The 18,091-nt window shown below is 33.9% G+C and overlaps 1 protein-coding gene across 6 annotated transcripts in view; it reads left to right on the top strand.

Annotated features, from left to right (window-relative positions):
• LOC106877480 (protocadherin-like wing polarity protein stan) overlaps positions 1 to 18,091 on the top strand; it is a 309,480-nt gene that overhangs the window by 268,541 nt on the left and 22,848 nt on the right. For 4 of the 6 annotated variants that reach the window (XM_089359659.1, XM_014926392.3, XM_014926390.3 and 1 more), the window contains exons 32-34: positions 3,142 to 3,306; positions 3,555 to 3,623; positions 6,100 to 6,300. In XM_089359659.1, coding sequence (XP_089215785.1) covers positions 3,142 to 3,306; positions 3,555 to 3,623; positions 6,100 to 6,300 — 435 coding nt within the window. Of the gene's footprint in view, positions 1 to 3,141; positions 3,307 to 3,554; positions 3,624 to 6,099; positions 6,301 to 16,817 lie in introns of all 6 variants that reach the window. The other 2 variants (XM_014926394.3, XM_014926393.3) reach the window with 2 other exon arrangements.

The raw sequence follows: 18,091 nt of genomic DNA, 5'->3' as shown, positions 1-18,091 counted from the left end.
TATATATATATATATATATATATATATATATATATATATATATATATATATATATATATATATATATATATATATGTATATATATATATGTAGTATGTTTATTTTCTTTTTTTATATGTTGATTTTGAATTTGTACCTCTGTTCTCTGTACATGCTTGACATTGTTTTTTTTTTTTGTTGTTAATATAAATGTTCCAGAAAATAATTAAATTTAATGAGGTATAAAATAATTTTAATGATGTTTTAGGTTTCTGCATTGTAGAATTTAATTAATATTAACATAATTAGAAATATGTATTTTCAATTTGATATTGGCTTTTCAAATATGCAAATTGCTTGAAGTATTTTGTAAAATAGTCCTGGACTGTAAGGTCAATTAATTAAATACTATTTTGATTTTGATGAGGAATGAAAAATAATGGTATTTTCTAAATGACTAGAAGTTCTCTCTGAAGGAGGTTGGCCTTTACAGTTTTTTAATTCTCATGTTAATAAATCCTTTTTTATATTACCAATAGAATTATTGAAGTACTGTTAGTAGTAATTGTATTCAAAGGAGACAAAAACAGCAATGCTTTGACAAGTTCACATGCCTTCACGTTTATAAATGAGTAAAAGATTTTTATATGCTCTTGCAGCCTAAATAAATATTCAGTGAAGGGAAAGCTAAAAAAGATGTTCAATCAAATTTAATTACATCTTTAATCTTTTTGATACCAAGATTGTACCTGTTTTAAGTGATGCCTTTCCTGTTTTAAGTGATACTCTTTCATTACCATGGTTCTGTTGAAATATGCTGCCTCTGTTTCAATTAATTTGGAAAATAACATTGTTATTATTAAGCTGGTGCATGAAGCATAAATTAATAAGGAATTTTGATGTAGGACTTTAATTTAGGTGACATGATTTAAAACAAGAAGTTTCTATCATAGAAGCAGGGGTGGTCTCAGGTGGGCTGTTATCAAAAGGGTTAAAATCTTCCATCAAAATTTCATGTTAATTTATGTTTCACACATCAGCTTAATAAGGGCAAAGCTATTTTGCTAAATTCTTCATTTAAGAAAAAAATTAATTGAAACAAAGCAGTGATTTACTACAAAAATATAAGAAAAGGGTTACTAAAAAAGGTTAAATAATTATTGTTAATGACAGTTCCTGTCAAAGGAGACAATTACAAAATCCGGATTGATTAAATATTGAATGCTGGTGTGTAGTGGTAGTGAGGAAGTTTGGACTTTGATTTGTATAGTGACAGCTTCATATGTTTTAATGGTATTAGACAAAGTGTTGGTAGTCTTACCTGTACTTATCATATCTAAGAATGACCAGGGGAATAAATAAATTCCATGTGAAAAAACAAGAAAAAAACTTACTGATTGTTTCAGTATCATCATCATCAGCTAATGTCCACTCTCCATGCTGGCATGGGTTAGATGGTGTGACTGGAGCTGATGATCTGCAGAGTTGCACCAGGTTTCAGTCTTGTTTGGTATGGTTTCTACAGCTGGATGTCCTTCCTAATGCCAACCATTCTAGGAGTGTAATGGGTGCTTTTATGTGCCACTAGCATGGGTGTCATTTGTATAATACTGGCAACAACCATGACTATGATTCACAGGTGAGTGCCATTTACATGGCACCAGCAATGACCACGACTACAATGCACAGGTGCAATTTACATGGCATCAGCAGTGATCATGACTATGATTCATGGGTGCTATTTGCATGGCACCAGCAATGACTACAACTCACGGTTGCCATTTACATGGCACCACCAATGACCATGATTCCTGGGTGCCAATTTACATGGCACCGTTGATGACCATGACTACAATGCATGGGTGCTATTTATATGACACCGGCATCGACCATGATGATTCACGGGTGCTATTTACATGGTACCATCAACGACCACAACTACAATGCATAGGTGTCATTAACATGGCACCAGCAGTGACCACGACTATGATTCACGGGAGCCATTTACATGGCACTGCCAACAACAATGAAGATGATGCATGGGTGCCATTTACATGACACCGGTACTGTCACAACTATGATTTCACCTGGTCTGATGAGTCTTTTCACACGCAGCATATTGCCAGAGCTTTCGGTCACTTGTCTTCACCTTTGTGAGGCCCAACATTTCTTCCTAGGTCTACCTCTTCCACAGGTTCCCTTCACAATTAGAGATCAGCACTTCTTTACACAGCTGTCCTTGTCCATACATATCACATGACCATACCAATACAGTTGTCTCTCTTGCACACCACATCTGATGCCTCTTATGCCCAGCTTTTCTCTCAAGATGCTTACACTCTGTCATACAGGCACACTGACATTGCACATCCAACAAAGCATACTAGCTTTTCTTTCAAGCCTACGCATGTCCCCATTGCTCACAGCCCATATTTCACTGCCATGTAGCATAGCTTTCACACACAGGCTATATCTATTGCTTTGTAATTCTTCAACCATTGAACTATCAATTGTTTTCCTTTCATGTTTTGGGAAGGTAAATCACATCACAACTTCAAATTTCTTCATATTGTTCTCATAAATCTGAGACCCCTGAGCCAGTGAGAGATTCTCCATGCAGTCATTGGCTTGCTAGAAATAGCATTTAAATCTCCTTTGTGTCATACCCTACCATTTTAACCATTTTCGAACTAACCTTCCTGAAACCCCTTTGGTTCTATGATAGAAAATTTTGATTTTAAAGTTAATAATAATGTCAAAATTGCTTTAATAAATTCTTTGTTATTTTCAAAATTAATTGAAGCAATAGCAGTTTATTTCAACATAAATATGGTAGCAAAAGGGTTTAAAGAGATGGACATACAGAATAATGTAGTCTTGGCAAATTACATGGAATGATCATTGCAGGAATGTCTTTGATCAGAATTGACCTGAGACTAAGATCATAGAAATATAACACTACAATGAAGTGAAATACTGAAAGCTTAAGTTACAGGAATATATGTCATTGTTAGCCACATATCAAACTTAGCTCTGTAATGATAACTCATTGGATAGAGTAATATTAAACTATAATTGATTTGGTTTAAATTTTAATTAGAAACTAAGTTCAAACTGTTAACAGAAAAGAAATATCAACCTGCTTTGTTGAAATTTCTTCAGATCCAGATACAGGTGAAAAGACAACCAATTTAAAACCTGATTCTGACTCAGACAGTGATGATTCTGATGAGCATGCTAGCCTGGAGCTGGCCTCCAGCCATTCATCAGATGATGAAGATTTGGACGATGACCCCAAATGGGAAATGCCTAAGAACAAGAAAGTTGGTGAGTGTTCAGATATTAATGATTATTCATTTTCTTCTAACTCATTATCATATATTGTATTTGATCTGTATTTTGACATTGCCCCAAAACTTATCATTATTACTACTTTGATTGTAGGGGTTGTGAAAGTTTGTAATCTTGAAAGCCTTTTTAAACATTTGGGTGAGCTTTCCTGGAATCATTTTCATGTTTCTCTCTTCATTTGGATTATGTGGATTATTTATTCCTTATTCCTGTGTCTTTTGCAGAAGAAGCGAGAGAACAAGCTCGAAAAATGAACAAAAAAGAGAAAGAGAAATCCCCAGGTTCATTTAAAGGTGTGACATCAAACTTTTACTTTTTCACTTCGTTTTTATCGTTTGTTGTTATTGTTTAGTTTCCACATTAGCCCTGATCAAAATCTTTGATCAATCATCCTATAAACATTACATTTTCATCTAAGAAAATGCATATTAATCCTCTTGCTTTCAGATTTTTGTTGTGCTGTTGAATCATTTAAGCAAAATTAAACATTTGTTTAAATTTTTAAGCAAGGTTTTATTTTACAGCCTCTTCACGAAAACCCTTCAACTGAATTAGGTGACACAACCATTTTCAGTTGGGTCTTGTTGAGAAGTACAGTGCTACATCTGCAGAATTTCATTGCACATATTTAGTATAAACAGTCTGAAGTATTATGTTGGACATTGGAAAACAAGGAAAAATGTGATAAAATTGAAGATGACTTTGCATAAATTAGTTCCTAATGCCATAGAATTTTCTCAAACAAGTTATAGTAGTAAACATATGACTAGTAATATTCTAGTTGTAAAATAATCAGTACAAAGAAGAGTAAATCAATGGATATTAAAACAAAGTAGTTTTAAATTACAAAAATCAATAAAGATTATATTTTTAAAAACAGTAAATCAATAATATAAATAAGCAATGAAAGAAAATATTGTTCACATATAGATTAAGAATATTTACAAATGATTGATCAGCATTATCTTCATAAGTATCATTGCATCATCTCCTTTCAAATTCTTTTAGGTGACTGTTCTGATGTACTCTTCATCTACTTCCATTTATCATTGGCACAAAATTAGAACTTAATACATTGGCTGTTTGTGATTGGGGGTTAATAGGATTGATAAAATTCCTACAAATCTTCATAACGTAATAACCAAATACCTGTGATAATAATTGTGTGTGTGTGCATGCGTGCGTGCATGTGTACATGCACACCTATATTTAAAGGAGTGAAGTATTTGGTAATAATGAAAGTATTTAATGAGGAAAGCATTTTGCTCTTTGATACCATAATCTTCAGTTTTCCCAAAATTTCAATTAAATTGCATGAAATATGAAGAAACAAACATCAGTATTTGTTTCCTAATTTTATAATTCTTTTGAGGTGGGTGGACAAAGCTGGATGAAACCAATATTTAAGAAAATTGCACATATGCATACAGCTATAATGATAGATTAAAATATTATTGGTCAGCTGCAAAACTGCAGAAAGTAGAGCAGAAACATACATTCAAACACCTAATTACAGTTGTATATGAGTTCATTGTTGCATAAAGCTACTAAGCTACTGCTTTTCATTAATATGCTGTTTGCCATTTTATCAACATTTTATTGTTTGCCCACTGTTCCAACGTAATGATTCCAGTCTTTTTTTGTGGCATAATATAACCAAAACTGCTTCATCCATTATGTTCTTCCAGATTTTAGGATTGTAGAGGATATTTGGAGAAATGTTGTGATCATACAGATGTTTGCTCATTGGCTGTTAATTTACTGCTTTTTACTAATATTAAATCTCTACCTCATACTAATTTACTGTTTTATGCAAATAACTTATAACCATCTATTAATAACTTAGTGCTTCATTAATTTTACTGCTAAGCTCATTATTAAACAGTTATTCCTCATTTTGTATTCACATAAACACTTGCAACTGATAACTATGTAACTTTTTAGTCATGCACATGGCTGTGGTTAGAGCATTGGGATCACAATCGAGAGGTAGTGAGTTCGATTCCTGGACCAGGTTATGTGTTGTATTCTTGAGCAAGACACTTTATTTCATGTTGCTCCAGTTAACTCAGCTGTAGAAATGAGTTGTGACATCACTACTGTCAAGCTATATCGGATTTTGCCTTTCCCTTGGATAACATTGGTGGCATGGGGAGAGGAGGCTGGTATGCATGGGTGACTGCTGGTCTTCCATAACCAACCTTGCCTGAACTTGTGCCTCAGAAGATAACTTTGTAGGTGCAATCCTATAGTCATTCATGACCGTAGGGGGTCTTCACCCTTTACCTTTATGATATTCTAAATAGTTCAAGGAGTGGAATGCATCTAAAGTTTCAGCCAGAACCTTTTGCTTAAAGAGAAAGTTAGCTCTACCTGAAATTTTAGACCAGTAAGCTTCTCCCTTCTGCTTGCATGAAAGTTTTTCTATAGTTTGAACTATTTGTAAGAAAGTAATATCATATAGTTTTCATAAAACCTTGTTATTGAACTCTGTGTAAAAAAAGTGATGAAAGCTACCTCAGTGCTAAGAAATATAAAATACTAAATAATACAGCTTTTGTAATACAAAAAATAATTAACTGAAATACTGAATATGTTTATTTTCCTCTCCTTTTAGTGTTGTATTGGCTTTCATCACTTTTCTTTACTTATATTTTCACTAATTAATCTACTAATTCTCTTAGTAAATGCTTCTTCTTTTGCAATGCCTAGTAATGAATCCATGTCTAAATTTCATGCTTTATACTAACCATTCTATTGTAACTATAGGTATCAGCTCTGGTATGCAGCATCCATCTTTTCCCCCTCTCCCACCATTGCCTTCACTGATGTCAACTCCATCTCCACTGCAGCCTAGCCGCATGGGCTCACCAAGCCTAGGTGCGCCAGGCAGCTTGTACAGTCTAAACCGGTCAAAGTTCACACATCCCTCACCAATGGGATCGTCATCACATTACCATCCTGGACAAGGTATGAACACACTGTGTTAACAGCATTATTTCACTACAGAGGATATTGCATGGCAATTAACACATGCATGTTCACCCAGATGTCTCTAAGTTGATATATGTATTTACACATGTGTATATGAACTTATATGTAATATATATATATGTGTGTGTGTGTGTATATACATATAAAGGAGAGAGAGAGAAAGGGGGAGAGAGAGACTAACGCACATATTCAAATATGTACACATAGGTTTACACAGATACATACAAAACAATGACAAGTTGTATAAATAATCATAATGTACATATGTATGCATACGATATGTCAAGAAAGGTAAATAAAGAAAAATATACACCATGCAAACTAATATATAATAAACACATGCACATATGCACACACACACATACACATCGCTATAATATTAGTGGAAATTTTCACTCTATCCCTTCTTTTCATTACTGAGAAAACAAAATACAGTTTTATTTACATTATTTACATTTGACGGATATTTGTCCTCATCTTGTTTGTTGTTAACAATGTTTTGGCTGATATACCCTCCAGCCTTCATCAGGTGCCTTGGGGAAATTTTGAACCTGGGTTCTCATTCCTAAGGTATTTTTTGATGTTGTTATTATTATTATTCTTGTTATTATTATTATTATTATTATTATTATTCAGGTCACTACCTGGAATTGAACTTGGAATCTTGGGGTTAGTAGCCCACACTCTTAACCACTACGCCATATGCCCATGGGCATACTGGTTAAGAGCGCGGGCTGCTAACCTCTATATTCCAAGTTCGTTTCCAGGTAGTGATCTGAATAATAATAATAGTAATAATAATGATAATAATAATCATAATAATAATAATAATAATAATGATAATTATAATAATAATAATAATAATAATAATAACATCGAAAAATACCTTAGGAATTAGAACCCAGATTCAAAATTTCCCCAAGGTACTTGATGAAGGCTGGAGGGTATATCAGCCGAAACGTTGTGTTAACAGCAAACAAGATGGGGACAAATATCCGTCAAATGTAAATAGTGTAAATAATGTACATAATTCCTCATCTCTTAAATACAGAACTGTAAAATACAGTTTGCATCCACATAATCTTTTCTTCACTGTGGTTTTCAGTTTATCAATATTTAGAGATCCCCACCTCTTCGTGAGAAACACAGCTATAATGTATTCTGTTTTAACTGCTTTTAAGAATCATGTTTAACCTCTCATAGCAATATTCATTAATATTTCAAAGAGCAGCATTCTATTTTGCAAGTTATTACTGTTATTGGTTGTACAATAGAGTGCTTGTTCTATAATTCCACAATTTGCATTGAAACTCCACCGAGGTTCAGTTTTTCTTTCAAGTTTTCAAAAGTTGTAAAGTAAATACCAATTACAAGCTTGGGTTTGAGTCTGATGAACATGTTCCATGACAAAATTGGTTTTTCACCTGATCGAAAGGTGTTATTATTTGGTAGAATCATTAGAACAGATAAAATGCCTTTAATCTTTAGTTCAAATCTCACCATGGTAAATTTTGTCTTTTAACTCTCAGGGATTGATAAAATAAAGTACCAGTCAAGTACTGAGCTGGAAAGTATCAACTTACTCCCTCTTCTCAAAATTGCTGGCCTTGTGCCAAAATCTAAAACTGGTGGATTGGCAGAGTTGTTAGAGCATTGGACAAATTGTTTTTCAGTATTTGTTCTGGCTCTACACTGTGCGTTCAAATCCCACTGCAGTTAGTGGTGCCTTTCATCTCTCTGAGGTCAATAAAATAAGTACCAGTTGAGCATTTGGGTTGATGTAATTGATTTAATCTTTCCTGCTGAATTTGCTGGTCTTGTGCCAAAATCTGAAACCATTATTATTATCATTATTATTATTATTATTAGGGTAGTGAACTGACAGAATTGTTAGAATGCCAGACAAAATCCTTAGCAGCATTTTGTCCATCTTTACATTCTGAATTCAAATTCTACCAAGGTTGACTTTGCCTTTCATCCTTTTGGGATCAATAAATTAAGTACTAGTCATGCACTGAGGTCAATGTAATCAACTAGCCCCCACTCCCAAAATTTCAGGCCCTGTGTCTATAATAGAAAGAATTGTTATTATTATCATTATTATTAAGGCAGCGAGCTGGCAGAGCCGTTAGCATGCCAGGCAAAATGCTTAGCGATATTTCGTCTGCTGCTACATTCTGAGTTCAAATTCCACCAAGGTCGACTTGACCCTTCATTATTTTGGGATTGATAAATGAAGTACCAGTTGAGTACTGGGATCCATGTGATCAACTGTCTCCCTCCCCACAAAATCCAGGCCTTGTACCTATAGTAGAAAGGATTATTATTATTATTATTATTGGTAAGGCAGCAAGTTGGCAGAATTGTTAGCATACCGGGCAAAATGTTTAGCAGCATTTTGTCCATCTTAACCTTCTGAGTTCAAATTCTGCTGAGATTGACTTAGCCTTTCATCCTTTCGGAGTTGATAAAACAAGTACCACATACATACTGGAGTTCATATAATCAACTAGCCCCCACTCCAAAATTTCAGGCTGTGTGCCTTTAATAGAAAAGATAATTATTACTGTTAAGCTGGTAGAATTATTGGCTTTCTGGACAAAATGCTTAGCTGCATCTCATCCATCTTTGCATTCTGAGTTCATATTCTGCCAAGGTCAACTTTGCTTTTCATCCTTTCAGAGTTGATAAAATAAGTGCCATCCAATGTAGTTGACTAGATTCCTCCCATAATACTTCTGGTCTTGTGCTTTTTGCAGGCAGGATTATTATATTCATTATTTGCAACATCATGTAGATATATTCATAAATCATTTCTTTGTTACAATATTTATTTGAGTTTTTTTTCAATTCAGTTTTAAAAACAAAAATATTTAAATACTTAAATTTAACTGCAAATTCAATGAAAAGCAACAAGCACTCTGCTATCAAAATCTTTTTTGAATTTAAAATTGAGACTTCGTAACAGTTCACTTAACATTTTGTAATTAAATCTTCTTAGAGTATTTTATAATCATGATATTTCTCTTTCTCTCTCTCTCTCCTCTCTCTCTCTCTCTCTCTCTCTCTCTCTCTCTCTCATGCACACACACACTCCCCCTTCTCTTTCACTCTCCATGTTTTCATTTAACACACTGCTGTTGTTTCTGGGTTCCCTAATTTGACTAACTTTGAACTTGTAGTAAATGTGGCTGCTAACTTATTTGGTGGTAGTGAGCCCCACATCTGAAAAGTCATTAGTTGAACTATTAGTTCTCTTGCATTCTGGGGGATATCGGAGCGTTTGAGTGACATTAGACCCCGACAAATGCCCATAAATTAAATGCATCTATCTGGGTCACGATGGTGGCCTGTGGACCTGTGCCTGATGGCCACGATCATGGCCCATTGCACTTTATGTGTTAATAGAAAATTACACCAATACTGATGGTGGCTGATTCTCAGCAAGGAAGACAGGGAGACAATTATTACTTTGTTCACTCCTCTCTCTCACTCTCCCCCTCTCTCTCTCTCTATATATATATATATATCTATCTCTCTCTCTCGTGGAAAAGTCAGTTAAATAATGCTAGTCTCTTTCAGAAAAAAAAAATCAGTAAAGAGCAGACAAATCCTATTAGTATTTCTTGAAAAGAGATGAATTCAAATGTTCTAGACTAGTGATTCTCAATCAGGGTCCATATCAAAATTTTGGTGGTGATGGGAGGTGAGGGTGGTGTGAGGGCACTCAAGCAAAATAGTAAATTCGGGACCCACAGTAGTATTTTTAGGGTCCACGAAAAAAAATTTTACTTCAAAGTATCTATTGCTAGAGGCAGCTAGGTTTTACATAGTTTAACATGTATCAGACCACTGAACCTTGTTCTCTCAGTGACTGCTATTGCAAACCTACAGAAGTGAATGTGTGAAAAGACAAAATAAGAATTTTGAAATAAGTATCTATAAAACTAATTTTTAAACATTGAATGTCTATGGGGTTCATCAGAATAAATTAGTAATGAAAGGGGTCCATAAGTAAAAAAAAAAAAAATGGTTGAGAACCACTGTTCCAGACAAAGTTCTTTTTCTTGAAAAATACGGCTAGATATTTACTAAATATGTTTTCCAATGCTTAAACAGTGTTTCTCAAGATGATAGGCGGGGGGGGGGGGACTTCAGAATGGGATGTGAAGTAGTAAATTAACAAAATGTGCAATAGCATTTTAATTAAAACTTCTTTTGAATATATGTTGTACACTAACTTTGTATATTCCAGATGGTGACAGGGGTGTACTTTCATTTATTATTTTTTTTTTTTAGATATAATCTAAGTGTGGCATGGGACTAAATAAGGTTCAGAAAGACTGTACTAGAAACTTAAATAGCTAGCTGTTCTTTACAATTCTATCAACTCAGTAATGAACTGGGAATGGTGGCAACTTTTTCAGATTAGTCAAATTCTAAGTGCTAACATCAGTGCTAGAGCATTTTCTACACTTTCTTAGAGGAGACAGAGATAACTGATCAAAGGTTGTATATTTGAAGTTATTTTTGTTGCTTAGTCTCAGCTCAATCCTGATTGAACAGACTTATGATCAAAGACATTCCAGTTGTGGCCATTCCATCTATTTCCAATGTGCAGGGAACCCAGGACTATGTTAGCCAATGTAATCTTTTTTTAAGATGATGGGATGTGATTTGTAGGGTGTTTGGTTTCTATTTCTTGTTAGTCAAGCAAGAAATAGCAATCAAACATCCCACAATTTAGAAGCTCCCTTGTTGGCTCATATATTTTATGCTTATTTTGAACAGTGATAGGTTAGTTGCTAGAGTTGAATGGGAGATAAGTAATAGAAAGTGTTCTAGAAAATCTCTGTTTTGGAAAATATTGAGGGAAGTGTTTAATGTGGATATTATAGGAGAGAAAGGAACAGTGGGGTGTTAGGAAAGGAGAAATGGTCTTCATTGAGTGTTTCACCTTGTCTAGTATTTATCAAATATCAACTTTGCCTGTTATCCTTCTGGCTGATGATGGAGGAAGCTCAATATAAGTAATATTAAACTATTGAGGTTGAGTATATCTCTTCAGTATCACATAAGAAGAGCTTTATAATTATGTAGTATGTGCTTTAATATTCATAACAGTTGTTTGATGCAAGGCATCTCTCAAGGGCAAGGCAATATACATTAGAATTTGGGCTCAGGTGTCGAATTCAGATTTGACTCAGTCAACAGTTCACATCCCAGTGTATTACATCAACTCTCAGTCCCATATTTATCCGATCTACATCCAAAGACCTGCATCATCAACAACCATAATTCCTCAATACCTTAACCATCCATCACTTAGCCATGTGTCTGCTGAATCACATCCAGAATAAATATTTCAAACATAAAAGAAAATTGACATTACAAAATTCTAAATTAACCAGTTTGCAAATGTATCCTTGGCTTTTGATTTAATATAATTTTTAAATATGCACATTATCTTGCCTTAATTCCAAAAATAAACATTTTAGAAAAATTATAAGAAAACTTTAAAAAAAAAATAAGAGGTAGAGAAACTGATTAGGAAGCAATAATTCCTTAAAGACTTTCTGATAGATTATCTATAAAATTTCTATATGATTTTATAAAAGAACTGCTTGTAAAAATGTATATTTTCATTATGTGTTGAAATTTCCCCTATGATATATGTAATGTGGCTTCAGATATAAAAAGGAAAAAACTGAGAGAGAGAGAAAAGAATGAAATTAAAATATTTGATTTCAAATGACTATTATAATTTTTTCCCCCTGTTATTGTATTACTAAAATATCTTCTGAAAATTACCTGTTTTTGCATGATTTTTATTGTTGTTCAAATATGCCGGTGTGATAAAACCTATCCAAAATGTATGCTGCCATCCCTTGTAATTATTGCTTTCACTAACATGTTACTAAATTGTGTCTACATGTGTTTTTGTGTCACACACATTTCCAATTTTTTAAAAATCAAAATTGAAAGATTGACTTAATATTATCAAACAAAATTTGTTTCGTGGACTTTTAAAAAGAAACAAACAAACACAGATCCTTTGTGATGTGTTTCTCTTTTTTTTTTTTTTTTCCTTTTTCATTCTTTTCTGTTCAGAATATTTAATTCAAATTAATTTACCACATCCTGCATGTATTTCATCCCTCTGTCTATTATCTGATTCCTTCAAAATGCCTTATTTACCAAAGAGCAAACAGAAGAAAATGTTTTCACAAGCAAACTATGTGTATTGATGGCAATAGGGAGGATATTTTAAACATTAGATCAAAAACTTCGACAATCATTTAAAATTTACCCCTCATTTGACATTTAACAAAGAAACATCTACTGTTTTACATTGATATCCATCTGTATCTCTCTGCCACTCACCAATACACTGTGTGTGCAGGAGTGTATGTGTGTATAGTTCAAGTTAAACAATTCAGTGGAACTTACCACTCTAAGTATGAGATTCTCTCAATTATAAACCAAGGAATAGTAACTTGAAATATACTTTATATGTATATCATATGTCATCATCTTCATCATCATCATCATCATTTAATGCCTCTTTTTCCATGCTGGCATGGGTTGGATGGTTTGACAGAAACTGACAAGCCACAGGGCTGTGCCAAGCTCCAGTGTCTGCTTTTGGTGTGGTTTCTCCAGCCAGATGCCCTGCCTAACACCGACCACTCCACAGAGTGTACTGGGTGCTTTTTTTCATGGTACCAGCACTGGTGAGTACTCTGAAGACAAAACCCCTCAACTGAGTGGGGTATCATATTGAGGGATGGGAGCATGTGTCTTGCTGATGAGGTGAATACATGGCTCCTTTGTCTGGAAAAGGAGAGAGATGTGTAAGGTCAAGATACAAAGTGAATAAGGGAGACAGAATAAGTTTAGAGGAACAGAAAAGGTGGATGGGTGGTTAAATGTACTAACATAGTAATGAAAAAGGTGGCAAGCTGGCAGAAATGTTAGGACGCCGGACGAAATGCTTAGCGGTATTTCGTCTGCCGTTACGTTCTGAGTTCAAATTCCGCCGAGGTTGACTTTGCCTTTCATCCTTTCGGGGTCGATAAATTAAGTACCAGTTACGCACTGGGGTCGATGTAATCGATTTAATCCCTTTGTCTGTCCTTGTTTGTCCCCTCTATGTTTAGCTCCTTGTGAGCAATAAAGAAAGAAACATAGTAATGAAACTGTATTCTTTGCTTCTACCAACCATATAAGACTAATACCTTTATATATATAAACTAACATAGGCTGGCTGAGTGAAAATTGAATGTCTTTAATTTAGAGTTTTTAACTTGCAAAAAAATACCACATAAAATTTCATAGCTATTCTCCATAAACCTTTATAGCCATACTGTAAAAGTTAAGAGCAATGTAATTCATTGCATTTATGATAATAAGACATCTTCTTCATATGATTCCCATATAGTTAACATTTTCTGTTTCTGTTATTATAAGTCAGTTTATACAATCATTTAAATACACAACATTACTTTTACAAAATGTTGTTGAACTTTATTTTCTGATAATATTTAGTACAGCATCAAATTACAAAAGCTATCATAGATGACAACACCCCTTTCACTTCAGATGGACCCAATTTCTTGCCTGCTATTGCACTATTTCCACATAGCATCATCATTTATAAGCATCATTGTATCATGCATGTATATATGTCAATTATCTGCATGCTTCTCTTCATCAACATATGTTGCATTCAGTTCTATTTGAATATTCAAATTCATTAACCTGCATAAATGAAAGAAAGTGGCACTCAACACATTTCATGGGAGTTACGTATTTTTTTAAATAACATTTTCAACTCAGTTCCTTATGACTTAAAATTTTGTGGGCTCATATGATGGACCCATCTCATCAGATATCTATTGTGTGTGTGTGTGTGTAAATGTACATATATATATATATATATATATATATATATATATACTTTCCGTATTCCCGAGCGTCATACTAATACATCCTTTGTTATTTACACCACCTGTCCTCGTCTGTTGTTGTTTTTTCGTATATTCTCCCATATATATATATATATATATATATATATGTAGGTATATGCAAACATACAGAAAGTGAAGGAAAGAGAGTGAGAACAAAAGTTGTTATTTGATGGTATTACTAAATGTGGGCAGCTAAATGCTTCCTCTTGGTATGTTTATGTTTGCAGTGACGCAGATGTAGCTGAAATGTTTAAAAGTTTACCTGACAATCAGGCCTACTGTCAGTCCCATTGTGCAGTATCTTCTCTGTGTTATGATGATTCTGTTTTAGGATTATGTTAAGAGAAGTTTTATATATATGTATGGATGCAAATATGCATGCATTTCTATGTAGTTTTGTATGTGTTTGTAGGTAATATGTGTGTGTGTGTGTGTGTGTGTGTGTGAAAAGTGATGGTGTGATTCTTAGTCTTTCTGCTTCAAGACTTGATTTCATTTCTTCTTTATAAAACTTTTTGCCTCAAATCTTGTGTTTGTTTCTTCTGGTGCATCTTGTTATTTTGCAGCACTTCTTATCTTCTCCAATTCAAATCAAATGTTGACTTGAGATAATCTCTGACTTATTTCTCTGGTTCAGAGTTGAGCAGTTTCTCTGTGAGTGAGTCTGTTTGACTTACATTACTTACTGTACATTTGAAAAGTTGTTTGCTTATTTACTCTGACATCATACTCCTTTACTCTCTTTCTTTATTTTCATTGACTCATTCACAGAATTTCAGAATTTCTTTTCATACTCTTTATACATAGATCCCCCATCTCTTTTTATGTTTTAATCAAAAACCTGCCTCCATCTCCCTTCTTTTCATTTTCCAACAAGTCTCTCTCTCTCTCTCTCTCTCTCTCTCTCTCTCTCTCTCTCTCTTTCTCTCTCTCTCTCTCTTACTCACTCTCTCTCTCTCTCTCTCCCTCTCTCTCTCTCTCTCTCTCTCTCTCTCTCTCTCTCTCTCTCTCTCACACACACACACATATTGATATTTGTTTCAATTCCATGCTCTAAGATCAACTTTATAAGTTGATCCTTTTAGAATCAATTAAAAAATACCACTTATGAGCAGTGGATTGGTGGCAAATGTTTTGTGGTTGCTGGATCTCTGACAACAACACCTGTAATAATGCTGGTGCTAATTTGAATCATCCTTTCAGAATAGCTTTTCTCCTGGACTGGTAGTATGACAAGGGGAGACTTACATGCATGGGTAGCTGCTAGTCTTACATAAAACAAAACCTTGTTCAAGCCTATGCATTTAGGTGCAAATACATGGTTAACCTTGATCAACAGAGGCCCTACACATTCTTCCTTATTTGTTCACTTTCTACCTCTGTTACTTTATCATGTTACCTCTCTAATTCTCCCTCTCAATTTTAGAGCTCTTTTTTTCCATCTCACATTTCTTACCCTAGCTATCACTTCCTTTCTCATTCTTTTTTCTATCCTCTCCCTTATTTCACTGTCTAATTGCCTGTTTTACTTACTGGGTGACTGCTGGCTATTTTTCCCTCTCCTTATTTCTTCTCCCAGTGACTCCCTCTTGCACCTTTTTATATATCTAGCCCACCTCTCTTTATAATACTTCCTTTCTTTATCACTTCTCTCAGCATATTACTGCTTTTTTTTACTTTTGTTACTTTCCTATTGCTTCCTCTCTATTTTAGAGCTCTGTATTCTTTCCACCTCTTCATGTGCTTGTGTGTATGTGTCTGTTGTGTCAGGGGTTAACTACATCCATACCATGTTACCACATAAGTATCAGGAGGAAGGGATTGTGTGTGGATGTGTGCGTGTGCATGCGTGCATATATATGTATGTATGTGTCCATTTATATGTGTTGTGTGTGTGTGTGTGTGTGAAAACATAATGTCTCATAAACTCTGTGTGTGTGCAATCCAGAAATTCAGAGGTCCATACGTCCAAGTAAATATGTATGCATTAATGAGATCTATATGTGATTGTGCATACATCTTCATTATATTTGTATGCACTGATATTTACATATGTATCATTGTAGAAGTACATGAATGCTTTTGTTTGTATGTGAGAGAATGAGTAAGTGTAATTATATGAACGAATAAGTATTTGTGTGCTTGTGAATGAATGAATGTGATTGAATATGTAAATGAACATGTGTGTGTATGTGAGTGAATATTAGACTGTCTTAATGTGCCCAAATAAAATCTCATATAACACCAAAGTCGACTAAGCAAAGGTAATAATTTCTTTTATTTATTGATTGGTATTAATATTTTTATAATGTTCATTAATTATGACAGCACTTTTACATCAGTTTGCACCAGGCATGTGTGTTAAACCTCAGCCTTATCAGTTTCAGTTATGTGTTACTGCACCAATCATATTTGCTCTGTCACCTTCTGCTGTATATTAATGGCTATATTCACTTTGTCCAAATAATAAAAAAAAATTTGAAAAAATATGATCAAACTGCTAATGGACTAAATTTCCAACAGGTCCAATTATCTGCCCAACTGCCAACATGGATGAGTTGTGAGATCAACCAGTACTTGGTTTGTTTTCCATTCCTCAGCTGGATGGCACATTAGTGCGACACAGGAGTCTGTGTGTACATCTGCTTGTGTAAGCATGCACACTTATGCCAGCTTCAACACAACCATATGTGCATCTCGACTGCAGCTAAAGACATCAGGGTGCTTTGATATTAAAATTGATTGTGAACTGAATGTGGACTTGTCAAGGAAACCTACCATTTACAGTGCCATGTTTTATTTGGGGAACATTAACCACTGCCTACATATAATGACCTGAAAAAATAAACTGCATTGGCATGGCAACATAAATGCTCTGCAATTCTCATCATACATACTGCTGACTTTCATCTGCATATTCCTCAATGGCAGCATTTCATTTTCCATTTCTTTGGCTAGAAAATTCTTTCTATTGGGTTTATAATCATTATTACTGTTTTTTGTTTTTTTTTTACATTACCATTCTAATTCCATCATCATCTTCATCATCATCTTCAGCATTGTCCTAATTAACTATAATGCTTTCTATTTTTTGCAATATTTTTTTTTTATCATATACCATATGCCTTCTGACAATATCTGCCTTTGCGATAACATATTTATGCCTCTACAATGTAAGCATGTAGTCATTTTGGATCTTGATATGCATATTCATGCATGCATTTATTTTGATTCTGCCTTTCAATATTCTGGCAAATTTCATCATAACATCTTTTCCTTGTAGGTGATGTAAGCATTCATTATTTTATAGAAGATATCTCATTATTCTAATTAATTTAGATTTAATTTTTTTTTAAGTAGCTTAAATATAGTTTCCTTAAATCTATTGCCCGATGAAAGGAGAAGGTAGATTTCATTTCTTTTCAGTGATAAATAAATGAGATTTAAATGTGTGTTTTAGCATTTCTTAAACAGAATGAGTTTTGTGCATGTATACAAGAGAATTAAAGAGCAAAGGCCCTTAGTTATATCTGCATTAGTAAACACAAACAAAATCCATCTCTGCAGAGAATCACATAGATACATCACAACAATTACATGCATAGATATAAATGTAGATTCAAAATTATTGCTGATTTAATCTGCAGACATACAAAGATGTTACCATGAAGACATATATTTCCAAGGGGGCTTATGGTATAGCAGCATTTACATGCTTTTACTTTATCAATTCTCTGTAAATTTAAAGTTGACTTATTGCTTTCAAATCACACTGAGGTTAACTTTGCGTTTCACTA

The sequence above is a fragment of the Octopus bimaculoides genome, chromosome 11 (genome assembly GCF_046866305.1).
Source record: "Octopus bimaculoides isolate indiv1 chromosome 11, ASM4686630v1, whole genome shotgun sequence".
NCBI lineage: Eukaryota > Metazoa > Mollusca > Cephalopoda > Octopoda > Octopodidae > Octopus > Octopus bimaculoides.
This window is presented reverse-complemented; position numbering and strand designations above follow the sequence as displayed.